A 17,306-nucleotide genomic window follows, 5' to 3' on the forward strand; every position below is an offset into this window, starting at 1 on the left:
ACTCACCTGGTAGGTACTCTCACTAGCATTCTGGTAGTACCATTGCTTCTGGTCTACCTGGGCTTGAGCCATATTATTGTGCACCAGCTGCGTCAAGGCCTGCATTTTGTCACAGAAGCACACAATATACTCGATGACTGACACTCCAAGGGTGGCTAAGTCTCCTTCCCAGGCCTCTTTCACCAGAGCCCGGGGCCCCTGCTCACATCACCCATACAGCAGCTCAAAGGGGAAAAACCACCATTGAGGCCTGTGCAACCTCACGGTAGGCAAATAGCAGGTGTGGGAGGTACCGCTCCCAGTCGCGTCCATGGGAGTCGACCAACATCTTAAGCATCTGCTTCAGGGTGCCACTGAACCGTTCGCATAGGCCGTTAGACTGATGGTGGCATGCGCTGGTCACCGGATGTTGCACCTGTATCTGCTTACAAAGAGACTCCATCAGCTGTGACATGAACTAGGTCCCCTTGGTCGGTGAGCAGTTTCTGAGGAAAATTCACTTGGGATAGATTCTCCAGTAAGGTGGTGGCCATCTTGTTGGCCCGAATTAACAAGGCTACCGCTTCCGGGTACCGGGTGGCATAGGCCACTACCATCAGTACGAAGCGTTTTTCAGAGCGGCTAGGAATGGACAGCGATCCACCTAGATTCACAGTCACCCTCCTGAAAGGCTCTTCACTACTGGGCAGAGTTACCAGTGGGGATTTGGGGCGCCCTTCCCCACCCTCTGACATGTGTCACATGAATAGCAGTAGGCAGCAACATTGGCCCCCATCTTTGGCCAGTAGAAATGTTAGGCCGGCCTTTCTTAGTGAACCCTAGATGTCCGAACATCGTAATCTCATGTACAATCCGCAACAACTCCGCCCTGAATGTATAGGGTACCATTAACTGTTGGTCCCTAGGCCACGCCTCCGGTGAACCTTGCTGGACCGTTACCTGGTAAAGCTGTCCTTAGTCCTAGACCACCTGCTTGAGGTCCGAGGTTGGCGGTGTTCCCGGCTCCTTTAGAGCTTTCAGGCTGTCGTCAGTTTCCAATGCGGCCTGAAACCCCTGACTGGACGTAGCCAAAATAGATGAGACTGCCACACCTTCAGTTCCCCGAGACTGGTCTCCTGTTTTTTTGTCTTGTTTGCATTCTGTGCAATTTAAGGGTGTGGCATCCCCTTTGTTGAGCTGATTAGTATATATGTAGCTTACCACGGGCCTAGGTGGTCTGGAGTTGGGACCCGGTCCTATTTGTCTACCCTTTTATATGCATTACTTCAACTTTGATATACAGTAAGGTTTTTAATATAGACAGTATAGGTACCGTCCCAATTTAGGGTCACCTTGCCGCTGGTGGGACGGCTTGTATACTTTTTTTGATCAAAAATAGTTCACTAAGTACCCTATATTTATTATGCAACTTTGCTTTACATTTATATATAATGATGGTAGGGTATGAGATATATTTTTGTCTTTTGTAGGTTTTGCTTCTTTTTGCTAGTGTGAACATGCTCCTATTTCTTGCATGTCTACCATCTTAGACCTCAGTTCACATTGCTTGTTTTTTTGGTCTCCTGACCTCTGTCTGACCCGTCAACCACTTAGTCGGAAGGGAGGAAGCCATCAGGCCCCCCGGGGTCCTGGCGCTCCCATGGCCGCTGCAACCGCAGCTAGTTCCCGCTTCTCCTCAGCTTCTTACCAAGTCACCAGACCAGACCGATTAACCCAGCTCTCTGGCCTCCCAGTTGGGAAGGAACCCTGCAATGAGGCCTTACCTGAGAGCCCTACCTTTCCTGGGACAGCCCTGCCCTCAATTGCATGCTTCCCCTCAGCAGCTGTTTGTACCCTCAGTGACAACCTCAGAGGACAAATTGTTCCAGCATGCTTGCTGGAGACACCCTAAGGCATGGATACAACTTACTTGATTGACCTCCTCCTCCCAGTGAGGAAAGGGAAACATTACATCACCGACCACCACATCCCTATCAGTATGCATGTTAATCACATTAACAACATCAACAATGGGTCTGGACATTACATTGCTGTCTGGGGAATCAGACCTTGGGGGTTCAGTGGCCACATTCTGGGATACATTTGCGGGAACATTCGATGATACCCCCAACCTCCCACACTCCCTGCCCAGCGCCTCAGTCCAAATACACCTTAATGATGAGCAGTGCCGGTTTGACTCGTAAAATCCCAGAGACAGTGAGAGTTTTCCTGGGCACCAAATCTTGTGGAGACACCAGTTCAGACCGCACAAGAGTCATCTCAGCTCTGGTGTCCCGCAGTTCCATGGCCACGGCCTGGCCTATGGCGATGGTTGAAAGTTGTTGAGGGACTTCCCACCACTCCCAGCTGCATGCAAAACAGTTGACGGTTTCTGGGACGGGGACAGACCCTTGAAGTGTCCAAGCTGTTTGCAAAGATGGTACAGTCGGAGTTCCCCCACGTGCAGGTGCCCCCTTGAGCTTTGGGGCAGGGACAGAGGGCAGTTCGTCTTACCCCCTCTTCAGCAGGCAGGTTTCTTAGCCTCTGATGTCCTGTTGCTGTAGTATTCGTCGGCAAGTGTCACTGTTGTGGAGGAACCTCCAGGCAGTTCCACAGAAACGGCTCGGTCACGGTGAGCATCTTCAGCTGCTGGACGGTGGTGAGCTCCAATCCCGTAGTTCATTGGTCGACTGCTCTCAATAGGGTCCGCCTGTGATCGGCTCAGCTGTCTGCAGGACCCCGCGGCATACCCCAGAGCTTCTTCATCTGAGGGGTTAAGTTGTACTTCTGGACCAGCGCCTGCTTGATATCATCATAGCTACGGGCGGTCTCGCTGGGCAAGGACCCAAAGATTTCCAGGACCTTACCCCTGAGGGTTAAGAAACGGACCCTCTGGTCCTCAGGCAAATGGTACTGATGACAAATCTTTTCAAATGCCTGCAATAAGGTGTCCAAGTCTCCTCCTTTGTACAGCAGGGGAAAGTCATCTGCCCATAGTTTCAGGACCCGAATCTCAGGGGACTCGTGACTGGCTGGGGTGGGCTGTTGGTGCATTTGTAGCTGGTGCTCGCGCTCACGCTGAAATTCTGCCATGAGGGTCTCATAGGCAAAGGTGTATCTACAGAGGGGCAGGCGGGACATGTGCCCCGGGCACAGCTGGTATGGCCGCCTGATGCTGTAGTCCGAGGTGTCTCCCGGCGGCAGTATTTTGCCGCCCCCCGGACGTGGAGTCGGCCGTTCTCTGAGCCAGCTTTGTAGCTGACAGCTGCTCAGAGAAGGTGCAGCACGCCGACTGCCAGTGATCAATTGTACTTGCATCTTTCAGGTGCAAGCACAATTGAAGCCCAGACAGAGGGGTCAGGGCAACATTAGCAACATGATCAGGTCATGTGGTCACGCTGCTGATGTCACTCGCCGGTACTGCAGAGGAGCAAGCAACATTGGTGTTAAGTGCTCCAGTGGATCTGAAGACACTGAAGATTTATTGTATCGGGGGTAGAAGAGGGGGGAAGGCAGTAGCCAACAAGAGATGAAACCAAAAACCAAGATATGAAAATACAAACACTTTATTGGTAAAAAAACATACAGATGGGGTGGAAAAAGACACACATACAGACATCCATGTGGGAAACACAGCAGCACACGGCGAACAATCACTTAGAATAAAGAGTATATATAAGAGTCAATGCTATCATAACCATAGACCAAATTAATCTTATATGTCACCCTCATATGAACTATACATAAGCAAAGATATGCTAACTAGCAGTCACCCTAACAAAGGTATCCACATGAATGCCAGAAAATATCCATTACCTGAAGTAATTGGAGACCGCAGAAAAGGGCCCATACGCCAGCGCTGCAACTCCGACACGCGATTTGGCAGATGAGCTTTTCTCAAGGGGCGCCTGGAGGGACGAGCTGTGGCTGTGAAAAGTCATCATGGCATCTGGACAAGATGAAGAAAAGAAGGAGAACGACTTCAATTAGAGAAGATGTCACCTATAAAGTACCTGGATGTAAATGTTTTTTTTGTGATACTGACTAATTCTCATCAATACTGTGGTTCCTGTATGGTCCACAGTCTGATGATGACTAATAGCAACAACTCTCAGTACAATATCTCCTTACCATTGTTAAGGACATACTGGAAGTTGGAGGTTCGATACGAATGTATAGTACAGACCAAAAGTTTGAACACACCTTCTCATTTAAAGATTTTTCTGTATTTTCATGACTATGAAAATTGTACATTCACACTGAAGGCATCAAAACTATGAATTAACACATGTGGAATTACATACTTAACAAAAAAGTGTGAAACAACTAAAAATATGTCTTATATTCTAGGTTCTTCAAAGTAGCCACCTTTTGCTTTGATGACTGCTTTGCACACTCTTGGCATTCTCTTGATGAGCTCCAAGAGGTAGTCACCGGAAATGGTCTTCCAACAATCTTGAAGGAGTTCCCACAGATGCTTAGCACTTGTTGGCCCTTTTACCTTCACTCTGCGGTCCAGCTCACCCCAAACCATCTCAATGGGGTTCAGGTCTGGTGACTGTGGAGGCCAGGTCATCTGGTGTAGCATCTCATCACTCTCCTTCTTGGTCAAATAGCCCTTACACAGCCTGGAGGTGTGTTTGGGGTCATTGTCCTGTTGAAAAATAAATGATGGTCCAACTAAACGCAAACCGGATGGAATAGCATGATGCTGCAAGATGCTGTGGTAGCCATGCTGGTTCAGTATGCCTTAAATTTTGAATAAATCCCCAACAGTGTCACCAGCAAAGCACCCCCACACCATCACATCTCCTCCTCCATGCTTCACGGTGGGAACCAGGCATGTAGAGTCCATCCGTTCACCTTTTCTGCGTCGCACAAAGACACGGTGGTTGGAACCAAAGATCTCAAATTTGGACTCATCAGACCAAAGCACAGATTTCCACTGGTCTAATGTCCATTCCTTGTGTTCCTTAGCCCAAACAAGTCTCTTCTGCATGTTGCCTGTCCTTAGCAGTGGTTTTCTAGCAGCTATTTTACCATGAAGGCCTGCTGCACAAAGTCTCCTCTTAACAGTTGTTGTAGAGATGTGTCTGCTGCTAGAATTCTGTGTGGCATTGACCTGGTCTCTAATCTGAGATGCTGTTAACCTGCAATTTCTGAGGCTGGTGACTCGGATAAACTTATCCTCAGAAGCAGAGGTGACTCTTGGTCTTCCTTTCCTGGGGCGGTCCTCATGTGAGCCAGTCTCTTTGTAGCACTTGATGGTTTTTCCAGCTGCACTTGGGGACACTTTCAAAGTTTGCCCAATTTTTGGGACTGACTGACCGACCTTCATTTCTTAAAGTAATGATGGCCACTCGTTTTTCTTTACTTAGCTGCTTTTTTCTTGCCATAATACAAATTATAACAGTCTATTCAGTAGGACTATCAGCTGTGTATCCACCTGACTTCTGCACAACACAACTGATGGTCCCAACCCCATTTATAAGGCAAGAAATCCCACTTATTAAACCTCACAGGGCACACCTGTGAAGTGAAAACCATTTCCGGTGACTACCTCTTGAAGATCATCAAGAGAATGCCAAGAGTGTGCAAAGCAGTCATCAAAGCAAAAGGTGGCTACTTTGAAAAACCAAGAATATAAGACATATTTTCAGTTGTGTCACACTTTTTTGTTAAGCATATAATTCCACATGTGTTAATTCATAGTTTTGATGCCTTCAGTGTGAATGTACAATTTTCATAGTCATGAAAATACAGAAAAATCTTTAAATGAGAAGGTGTGTCCAAACTTTTGGTCTGTACTGTATATGGGTCTGACGTGATATTACAATTGATGTACCATGTACTGATGGTGGTTCTGTTGCTAAATACATGTACTGATGGTGGTCCGAGTGATGTATTCATGTACTGATGGCGGTCCTGGTGATGTATTCCTGTACTGATAGTGGTTCTTGTGATGCATTCCTGTACAAATTAGGGTTTTAATGCTGTGTTTCGGTACTGATGGAGTTATACGGATGTATTTCTGTACTGATAGTGGTTCTTGTAATGCATTCCTGTACCGCTGGTGGTTCTGATGATGAATGAATGTACTGCTGGTGGTTCTGATGATGAATTTATGTACTGCTGGTGGTTCTGATGATGAATTTTTGTACTGCTAGTGGCTCTGGTTATGTATTTTTGTACAGATGACTGTTGTGATGCTGTGTTCCTGTACTGCTGGGGGTTCTAGTGATGTATTTCTGTACTGCTGGTGGTTCTGGTGATGGATTATTGTGCTGCTATTACAGTACTTCTAATCCTGTAAACATGTAACAATCCATAACTTGTAAGATTGCGTGATACATGGCTATGTTAAAGGAGTTGTACAAGTTTGTGATGAACCTGTAGTCATTCTATATGACTTTAGTCTTCTGAATTCTCACAGCGGGCACTGCACAAATCGCATACTTGTGCTCACATGACCGTCCGCTCTTGCCACCGGCAAGGGAGAAGTCTAAAAGTGCGCAGTGCATGCGCTGTGAAAATTCAGAAGCCTGCAGTCATGTAGAATGACAGCAGACTTTCAAATCAAACCTAGACGAGCCCTTCCATTATAAAATTAAGCCCTGTAGCAGCCAATCCTAACAGCGTGTAATATACTTACTATCAGGACTCATCTCTGCTTGCTGGTTCTAGAAGTTATAACATGGCCACTTCACTCATATGCGAATTGCACACTTAGACTTGCATTTAGAGCTTGTGATGTAGCTTCTGACTTTCGGGTAGTCAGAAGCTACTGACACAGGATGGCGCCGCAGGACCGGAGCAGCCCCAAAAAGTGTTAAAGACGTTACAACTAGCTTTTCTTCCTGCTTTTCTCAGTTTTTCACTGAACATTGAGAGAATTAGGAAGAGCAGCTCGCCGGCACATGACTGTAATTGTGCAAATCGCATGTATGAGTGGCCACAAACCGCTTGGTGGGGGGGGTCGCCAAACTGAATTCCTGCCCGGGTGCTGAAAAACCTAGATACACTTCTGCTCATAGGTGGTCTGATCCCCAGCATGGAGATTGGCCAGCACAGCTTGCAGTAGGGCATCCAAGCCTGTCTGGCTGGGGGGACAGGCAGGTGGTGAGCGGCCCACTGCGGAGCTGTCCACTGGCTTTTTTGGGGAGCCTTGAATGGGCTCTCCCTCGTCTTGAACAACATTGCATTCCACCTCCTCCAAACGTCAGTAGCATTGGCCAACGCCTCAGCTCAGCCCCAGGTGCCACTGGCAATCCTTGCAACCTTTGGTCACTGACACAGAGCTGCAACCTGATATACCCACACACCTTACAATATTTGCACTGGACTGTCTAGTGCTGAGCTGATCTTACGACTCCACCTGCAACAAGCTACTGCTGGCAGTCTTCAGTATCTGGGGGTATGGGTCCCACACACACTATTGTCTCGATCTTACGTGCTGCAACCAATATGTGAGAGCGTCTGACGTCACTAATATGTTGGGTGTCACGCGGTATGGTCTTCCCACTTTCACCAATGTGACGTTCTGCACCCCCTGGGGATACAAAAGTCAGCTTGGCACAGTTTTACACAGATAACCCCTGTCCACACGGGCACAGGGAGGCACGGCGAGTGAGAGCGGGTGGCCCACATGGCCACAACACTGGCTCACAACTCTGACAGGCTGAGACCCCTTTCACTAGCACGAGTGAAACAGAGCCTTGCCAGCCTGGCAGGACTGCCACCAGTTCCTCTTTAGATATAAGCCTGGGCCCTTAAAGGGAGGAGGTGAGAAATGCCTCCTGGGCGGCACCTTTCACTGACTGCAGGGGCAGCATGTTGGCACATGCCCCCTCCTAGAGAGGAGACCACACAGCTCCAGGGCTAGCTGCCCCCAGCCTACAAGCCCGGCAGTGGCCACCACAGCCCCCCTCCTGAGCTCCCTGCCTGAGTCCGCAGGATTACATCGGACAGATGCCACCTTATGGAGAAGCCGGGCAGCGCGCAGCCTGGCACCAGGGAAGAGGAAAGGGAGGAGTCATGGCTGGAGGGGAAGCAATCAGCAGGAGGAGGGGAGACTTGTACTGACTGATCACAACACTGTCACAAGGAGCAGCCTGTACCGGGATACGGCGCAGTGAGATCCGCACGGCAGGTGCCCTGTTCTGCCCATGCCAACCCGGCAGCAGTGACTAGAGTAGAAGGGTCCATGCCCTGCTGTGCTGTTCCCAGGTGCTGAGTGGCAGGGGCACAGGAGAAGATGCTGAGCTGGCTGTGTGCGCTCTCCCTGCTGTGCGCCCTGTGCCCCGGCTCCTCCAGCCGCTCCATGGAGTGGTTCACAGCCCTGGTGCGCACGGAGTACACGGAGCCCCTGAGCAACAGCACCGTGCTGGGCACCACCGAGAGCGGCCGCTACGGGGACAGCTCCCCCAAGGAGAGCGTCCAGGGCTTCGTAGGCTTCCCCCGGGATCCCGGGCAGCTGGAGGGCTGTCACCCTGACACCCAGTACACTGTGCCTGGCATGAGTGCCAGGGCCATGGAGGAGGGAGAGCCGTGGATAGCCCTGGTGGCGAGAGGAGGCTGCACATTCAAAGACAAGGTGGTGAACGCTGCCCGCAGGAAGGCATCAGCTGTTGTCATCTACAATGAGGCCAAGAACGGGAATGGCACAGTTCCTATGGCACATTTAGGTAAGTGGCAGTATGCCCTCTGCTATCACATGTCATGGGTGCTGATTGAGTGTTTCCTGAAAGTAGCACTGAGTGTGATCTGTGTCATTGTATATAGTGGTACTCACGACATCTACTGTATATAGTGGTGCCCACTACACCTGTGCTGACACCCACGACGTCTACTGTACATAGTGGTGCCCACTACACCTGTGCTGACACCCACGACGTCTACTGTACATAATGGTGCCCACTACACCTGTGCTGTCACCCACGACGTCTACTGTATGTAGTGGTGCCCACTACACCTGTGATGTCACCTACAACATGTACTGTATATAGTGGTGCCCACTACACCTGTGATGTCACCCACAACGTCTACTGTACATAATGGTGCCCACTACACCTGTGCTGTCACCCACGACGTCTACTGTATGTAGTGGTGCCCACTACACCTGTGATGTCACCTACAACATGTACTGTATATAGTGGTGCCCACTACACCTGTGATGTCACCCACAACGTCTACTGTACATAATGGTGCCCACTACACCTGTGCTGTCACCCACGACGTCTACTGTATGTAGTGGTGCCCACTACACCTGTGATGTCACCTACAACATGTACTGTATATAGTGGTGCCCCCTTACACCTCACCTATGACGTCACCTGCAATATATACATTATGGGGTCACCATTATGATCTACTGTAAGATTTATCTGGTCTAAATATTCTTCAGATAGTTGTTATAACTTTTCAGAACAGTCAGTGGTTAGATGTACAGTCATGGCCAAAAGTATTGAGAATGAGACAAATAGTAATTTTTCCAAAGTTTACTGCTTCATTTTTTGTAATGGCAATTTGCATATACTCCTGAATGTCAAAGAGTGATCAGCTTAACAGCAATTACTGTACTTGCAAAGTCAATATTTGCCCAGAAAATGAACTTTAACCCCCAAAACACATTTCAACATCATTGCAGTCCTGCCTTAAAAGGAGCAGCTAACATCGTTTTTGTGATTGATCGATTAACACAGGTGTGGGTGTTGATGAGGACAGGGCTGGCGATCAATCAGTCATGATTAAGTAAGAATGACATCACTGGACACTTTAAAATGAGGCTGGTTCTTGGTATCATTGTTTCTCTTCAGTTAGCCATGGTTATCTCTAAAGAAACACGTGCAGCCATCATTGCACTGCACAAAAATGGCCTAACAGGGAAGAGTATCGCAGCTACAAAGATTGCACCTCAGTCAACCATCTATCGCATCATCAAGAACTTCAAGGAGAGAGATTCCATTGTTGTCAAAAAGGCTCCAGGGCGCCCAAGAAAGACCAGCAAGCCCCAGGACTGTATCTTAAAACTGTTTTAGCTGCGGGATCGGACTACCAGCAGTGCCGAGCTTGCTCAGGAATGGCAGCTGGCTGGTGTGAGTGCTTCTGCACGCACTGTGAGGCGGAGACTCATTGAGCAAGGGCTGGTTTCAAGGAGGGCAGCAAAGAAGCCACTTCTCTCCAGAAAAAACATCAGGGACCGACTGATATTCTGCAAAAGGTACAGGGAGTGGACTGCTGAGGACTGGGGCAAAGTCATTTTCTCTGATGAATCCCCTTTTCGATTGTTTGGGACATCTGGAAAACAGCTTATTCGGAGAAGAAGAGGTGAGCGCTACCACCAGTCTTGTCTCATGCCAACTGTAAAGCATCCTGAAACCATTCATGTGTGGGGTTGCTTCTCAGCCAAGGGAATCAGCTCACTCACAGTCTTGCCTAAAAACACAGCCATGAATAAAGAATGGTACCAGAATGTCCTCCAAGAGCAACTTCTCCCAACCGTCCAAGAGCAGTTTGGCGCCCAACAATGCCTTTTCCAGCATGATGGAGCACCTTGCCATAAAGCAAAGGTGATAACTAAATGGCTCATGGAACAAAACATAGAGATTTTGGGTCCATGGCCTGGAAACTCCCCAGATCTTAATCCCATTGAGAACTTGTGGTCAATCATCAAGAGACGGGTGGACAAACAAAAACCAACAAATTCTGGCAAAATGCAAGCATTGATTATGCAAGAATGGACTGCTATCAGTCAGGATTTGGTCCAAAAGTTGATTGAGAGCATGCCAGGGAGAATTACAGAGGTCTTGAAGAAGAAGGGACAACACTGCAAATATTGACTTGCTGCATTAACTCATTCTAACTGTCAATATAACCTATTGATACTCATAATATGATTGCAATTATATTTCTGTATGTGATATAAACATCAGACAAACACTAATAAAAACCAGAGGCCAGCAGATCATGTGAAAATATAATTTTGGTGTCATTCTCAAAACTTTTGGCCATGACTGTAGATGTAACCCTTGCCTTCCGTACTGTTAGGGTATGTCTACACCACATCTTTTAGACGCTGGTGGTGACTGACCTGAAGCATCTGTTCTGATGTCTTTCTTGTTGTCTTTTGTGTCAATCTACCAGCCCTTTTGAATCCATCTAGTATGTTATACATGGAATTAATATGTCAGAAAAACGGTCAGGTCACTTCTTTTAGCTGAAAAATGCCAGCTGCTGAGGCCAGTGATTGGCTGAAGCGGTCAGATGGGTAGACAGGAGAATGCAACCATAGACCAGTAGGATCCACTGGAGCTGTGGTACTGGGTTAGTTGGTGGGTAACGGCTTCTTAATTTTATTTATCAGGACTATTTCATTTTTTCCTATTGGCCAAATAACTGACGGGCAGGTATTAGCTAAGCGAGTTAGGCCCGGCGCCATCTCAGAGCAATTGCAGACTGCCCTTTCAGATGATACAGATGTTTTATACAAGTGTAAACATCAGGATTGAATACTCACTTTTCTGATCCCATGAAGCTTTTCTGGTTTTCCCCCGACTCCTGCAATGATGTGATGGCACAACATGGGACTGCTGCAGCCAATCACTGGTCAGAGCATGCACTTAATTGTTAGCAAAATGTCATTGCCGAATCCGGTAGGATAGAAATTAGTGGGAACCGGGGAAATATTGGCAATTCATATTACTCCTTAGTGAGGTTGGACAACCCCTTTAGGGTATGTTCCTATCATGCGAATATGCTGCGTATTTTCCACCTGGAATTTGCAAGTAAAAATTCTACGGCACATGTTGAGTATTTTGCAGTAGAAATTTCTGCACCAAAAATCTTCTCTTGGCAGGAAAAGCGTTGTGTAAAATACGCCCGTATGTGACGCGGTTTTTGCTTGCATTTTCAATAAGTGTTTGTCTCCATTCATTTGAATGCATAAAAAATGCTGCACAAACGCTGAAAGAATTGACTTGCTGCAGATATGAAACTGCTTCAGATCTGTAAGGAAAGAATAAGCAGCATGTGATTGAGAATGCGGAGATCTCATTCACTTTGCTAGGACAGTAAAACGCTGCAGAAGCGTGCTGGAAAACTGAATGTGTGAACATACCCTTGCTTTCTCCAATGTTTTCATTGATTTATACAGTGACAATTGTTGCTGGGACTCTTGTCTCATTGTAAATGCTTTGCGTGGCATATTGTATGGCTGGACACATTACTATTGAATGAGGTCCCTAGTCCCCCTGTGTGATATGGTTGGCTTTGCAACCCAGGGTTATCCACGTAGGACAGGAGGATTTGAGTATAAATGTAAGACCCCATAATATATATGGGCTGATTAAACATGTTTTCAGTATTTATAAATATTTTTACATATTATTTCCTTCAGGGCAATAAAAGTGACAAATATGTTTAAATCATCTTTCCCAGTTTAGCGTGACTGATCCTTCTTTCGCTCAACATCTGCCATTGATGGACAGTTGGTAGACCTCCATGCCCAGTAGATTGGCAGGATCTGCCCAGATTAATCTGCTGTGTAGAGACAGCTTAAGGCCCTAATGCACATGGCCATTTTACTTATCCATATTACAGCACCCATAGACGACTACTGTAATTCTGAGTGCTTGTGATGTTGTACAGAGAAGCTAGGATTTATTACTTCACTGTAATGAGGTTTTATCAGGTTTTTTTTTTTTTTGCACAAAATCGATCCTAAGTAGAGCACAAATGTACTTGAGTGAATAAACTAGAAGGCTGCTTTCAGACAGCAATGATAGAACAAGACATGATGAAATTCATAACCGAGAATATACTTCTATGAACCTAAAAAAGAAAAAAAAATCACTGGATCTCATTGGGAAAATGATGGGGTTAAATGGGTAAAGGGTCATTTACACTGCATGATTATTGTGAACGAGTGTTTTTACTGGAATGCTGGCGTCACGATATTCACGCAGTCTAAACAGGTCGACCAACGAGCAAACCGCTTGTTCATCGGATGAAATGATCTTTTGGTTTTCACAAAAGATCATGGGTCTCAGCAGCATGTTGTTCTGTGTATACAGGACCTGTGCTGCCGAGAACAATGGCAGCCTATGTGCCTGAGTGATGTTACAGATAGTTCTGGTCTGCCTTTGTAAACAGCCTAATAAATGACCGCCGATCAGTAAATCATTATCGATTGACGGTTGTTTAACGCTGCAAAGTCATCTACGGTAAATGGACCATCATCCACTACTTTCACATTGATGACCCATGCCCAAGACATCAATATCAGATTGGTGGGGTCCAACACCCAACATTGATTTCACCCAAAATCAGCTGTTATCACCTCTGGGTGGGGTCCGAATGAAAACCGTGAACAGAATAAACTCCACCGTTCCTTACTGTTTACATGCCGAGACCACCATAGCTGGTTGATGGTTGTGCCAGGGGTCGGACCCCCACCGATCTGATATTGGCCCCGATCTCTATGCATAGGTCATCAGTATAAAAGTAGTGCACAGATTTCCCCTTGTGCTTTGCAGCAGTAACATCCCCATCATAAATTGACATGCTGCAGATCCCCCACAGCATATATCATATAGTACTGAGAATATTCTGCACGGCTTGTGCACAAGGTTTTTTTTTTTTTAGTCTCATGCTAAATATTGTAGTATTTATTCCATCCCATTGGAGCCCTAACAATTTCCTAAAATACCTTTGTTTGCTCTGACTTCTTATTTAAAGGCAATTGCCTATCTATCTAGTTCTTCACATTTCAACTTTAAAAATGGATGTAAAAATGACAATAAAATGGTGGTGATATTAGATACATAGACGTTTGATTTAACTTCAGGCCTCCCCAGATTTTGTCAATTGTTTATGGACAACCTTTGTTTTGATTCACCATCTTTAAGGTGACCTAAATCTAGGTACAATTTTTCCTTAGCTCCATAATAGAGCATGCATTTGTCTTTAGGGCTTGAATAAAGCATCTGTTAGAAATATTCTCATGCGGTGTTGCCATAATTATTCATCAGTTTCGCCACATAAGCACATTTTTGGATTCCGATGACCTGAGAGTAACATATAAGACTTAGGTTGGTAGACCCTGTCAGTAAAGCCTCATCTTGCACCATAGATAGCTGTAGAACAGATGATGGTTGTGCCAATCGCTATCTCTCCTGACTCCTTCATACACAGGAGCGCTCGCTATGCCGAGGCTCTAATAGAGTCACTGCCAGACTCCTCCTCTGTCGGCTTATCTCACCCAGAACAAAAGGAATGACCGATCCTTCAGATCGTTGAGTTCCTCTAAGGCTGTGTGCCCACTATGCATTTTTTAGGCGTTTCCGCGGCGACAATTCCGCTGCAGAAACGCTTAAAAAACGCTTGGTAGAAGGTTTGCCATGTTCCCCAATGATAATCAGCATGTGCTGTGCACATGCTGCGGAAATTTCCACTGCGGATTATCATTGCGGAAAAATCCGCAGCACTACCAGTTATTTTGCGTAATCGCAGCATTTTCGCCGCCATTGACTTGCATTGCATAATATCCACATCACTACATTTGCACATGCGGATATTAAGCGATTCAATGTGCGGATGGTACCCGGGTCTGGAGAAGAGGAGACTCTCCTCCAGACCCGGGTACCATAGTACCTGTAAAAAGAAAATAATTAAAATAAGAAATATACATTATACTTACCTTCTGATGGCCCCCGGTCTCCATTACGATCCTTCCTGGCTTCCCGGCAGCTCGCGATGGTCTAAAAGGACCTGCCATGACGTCATTTAGTCATGTGACGGGTCACTCGACGTCATGGCAGGTCCTTTTACACAACCGCGAGACACCAGGAAGACCGGACGCATCGGATAAGCAGACCGGGGGCCATCGGAAGGCAAGTATAATATTTATTTTTTACCATTCTTTTACAGTCACACTATATAAATCCATGCCGTTTGCATGGATTTATATAGTGTGACCAAGTTGTCAAGCACTTTCCAAGTGATGCTAAGATCGCTTGGAAAGCGCTTGACAACCCGCATGCGAAATCGCATGTGAAAAACGCTTCACATCCACTTGTCCCTGGCAGCAAAAATGCATGTACAACGCGCATGCGTTTTTTCTGCCGGGGAGATGCAGAAACGCTCAGGAAAAATCCGGAGCATTTCTGCATCATGTGCACTTAGCCTAATAACAGGCAGCTTGAAGAACAAGGTACATAGGGAAGCTAAAATGTTCTGGTTTACCTTAAGCCCCCGTCTCACATAGCGAGATCGCTGCTGTGTCACGGTTTTGGTGACGCAACAGCGACCTCACCAGCGATGTCGCTATGTGTGACACTTTGCAGCGATCAGGCCCCTGCTGTGAGGTCGCTGATCGCTGCAAAGTGTCCTGGACCATTTTTTGGTCTTTGCCCTCCCGCTGGTCAGCACACATCGCTGTGTGTGACCAGCGGGAGCAGCGATCAGGCTGGTAACCATGATAAACATCGGGTTACTAGTGGCACACGCGCTCCTAGTAACCCGTTGTTTATCATGGTTACGAGCCTGCTAAAGTGAGCGGTAACCTCCCGCTCACTGTAGCAGAGTGGTAACCATGATAAACAACGGGTTACTAGGAGCGCGTGTGCCCCTAGTAACCCTATGTTTACCATGGTTACCAGCCTGCTCTTGCTTCAGCAGGCTGGCAACCAGGAGCAGGACATCGTGGAAAGATTCTTTCCACGATGTCGCTGCTCCCCTGATCGTTGGTGAGCCTGCCTGTTTGACAGCTCACCAGCGACCACATAGCGACGCAGCAACGATCCCTGACAGGTCGTATCGTTGTCGGGATCGTTGCAGCGTCGCTAAGTGTGACGGGGCCTTTACTGTACTGTTAAAAACCCAAGATAAGTAATTTGGTTGATACATTTCAGAAAATTGGTAAAGTAATCAATAGTACCACGTCAAGATTCAGTCCTCCAATATAATAGGTGGAAATTCAAGAGCTTCATAAGTGAGAATTTCAAGTAATGAAAAATGGCAGAAGAAAAATATTAAGGCTATGTTCCCACATGTTGGGTTTTTCAGCATTTTTTGCTGCACATTTTTATGCACATTTTCCGCTGCGTTTAGCAGTACCAGCAAAATTCTCTGTTCACACATCTTTTTTTTTTCGCATATTTTGTGCCTTGGTTGGGTTTTTGAAAAATAGAGCATGTCACTTCTTTCAGCATTTTTTCAGCGTTTTTCACCCATTAAAAGTAATTGGTAGTTAAAAAACGCTGAAAAAACCATGATGTGTGAACATAGCTATCAGGTTTTGCTGCGTTTTTAGTGAAAATAAGCCAGTACAGCTGTATGTGAAACTCATTTATTTTTGTGATTTTACCATCTTGTCTTGGTCACTGAGATGGTAGTTTGTATTAGGAGTGTATACATTGGCTGAGCTACGCTTGAGATTGAACAATACCTGTGGCCCAGTGAGGTGTGAAATTGAACAATGCCTGTGCAACTGAATGGCAGACCATAGTGTGAAAGTAAATATTGTCATACAAACTCAATGCCCTGCCAGGGTCTAAATTATTCCTGAACAATTCACCTCCCCCACTATGACAAAACCGGAATGATTTTTTTTTTCACAGAACTTTATGTACATGCTTAAATAGAGATAGAAGGACTGTGAAAAAAACACTGAAAAAAACCGCAGCAAAACCTGCGTTTTTGACGCAGCTGATTTCCTGCCAGAGTTGGGTTTTGCTGCAGATGTGTGACGCTGAAAAAACCCAACATGTGTGAACATAGCCTAAAGGTGTATTCCAGCCTGAAGGATTTCACTGAGACCCTCTTTGATCATGAGAACAGTGAATCTTGGTTTCCTTTTTTCCTTAGCCGCTAGGATTGAATGGAGTGAAGGATCATAATGAACCCTGCCTCTCCAGTCATCGTCTGTAGGACTAAAAAGCAGCCGAGAGCGCTGTGTTCTGGAGATTGGTGGGAATTTCCATCGATCTAGCATTTATCACCTACGGTATATAGAGGAGTGGTGGTAAATGCTACTGGCTGAAGTACACCTTCAACTTAGTTCCAGGAATTCCTTCAGTTCTTTAATATTTAATGTACATGTTTACAATGTAGAGTGCTGTTTTCCAATAGACTTGCTGTGCAATAATACTGTCGAAGAACACCATTAAGGCTTTGATAAGGATTTAGGTGATCATTTCATTGCTAAACTCCTCGTCTTATCCTCTAACATTCTGCTCCATCTGCAGATGAATGGGGTGTATGTATCCCATTCACATTTTTTTAAAACTAAATCTGCAATGGTTTTTGCCCGTGTTATGGAAAAAAAAAAT

At 46.3% G+C, this 17,306-nt stretch overlaps 1 protein-coding gene across 2 annotated transcripts in view; it reads left to right on the forward strand.

Annotated features, from left to right (window-relative positions):
- The first annotated feature begins 7,836 nt into the window (after positions 1-7,836).
- Positions 7,837-17,306, forward strand: part of RNF149 (ring finger protein 149) — an 89,054-nt gene continuing 79,584 nt past the window's right edge. Inside the window, exon 1 of one of the 2 annotated variants that reach the window (XM_073664776.1) lies at positions 7,837-8,663. In XM_073664776.1, the coding sequence (XP_073520877.1) occupies positions 8,234-8,663 (430 nt within the window). In that variant the 5' untranslated portion in view covers positions 7,837-8,233. The remainder of the gene's footprint in view (positions 8,664-17,306) is intronic. The other variant, XM_073664777.1, reaches the window with a different exon arrangement.

This window comes from Phyllobates terribilis, unplaced genomic scaffold, assembly GCF_046119375.1.
Source record: "Phyllobates terribilis strain yellow unplaced genomic scaffold, ASM4611937v1 Scaffold_2__4_contigs__length_985480577, whole genome shotgun sequence".
NCBI lineage: Eukaryota > Metazoa > Chordata > Amphibia > Anura > Dendrobatidae > Phyllobates > Phyllobates terribilis.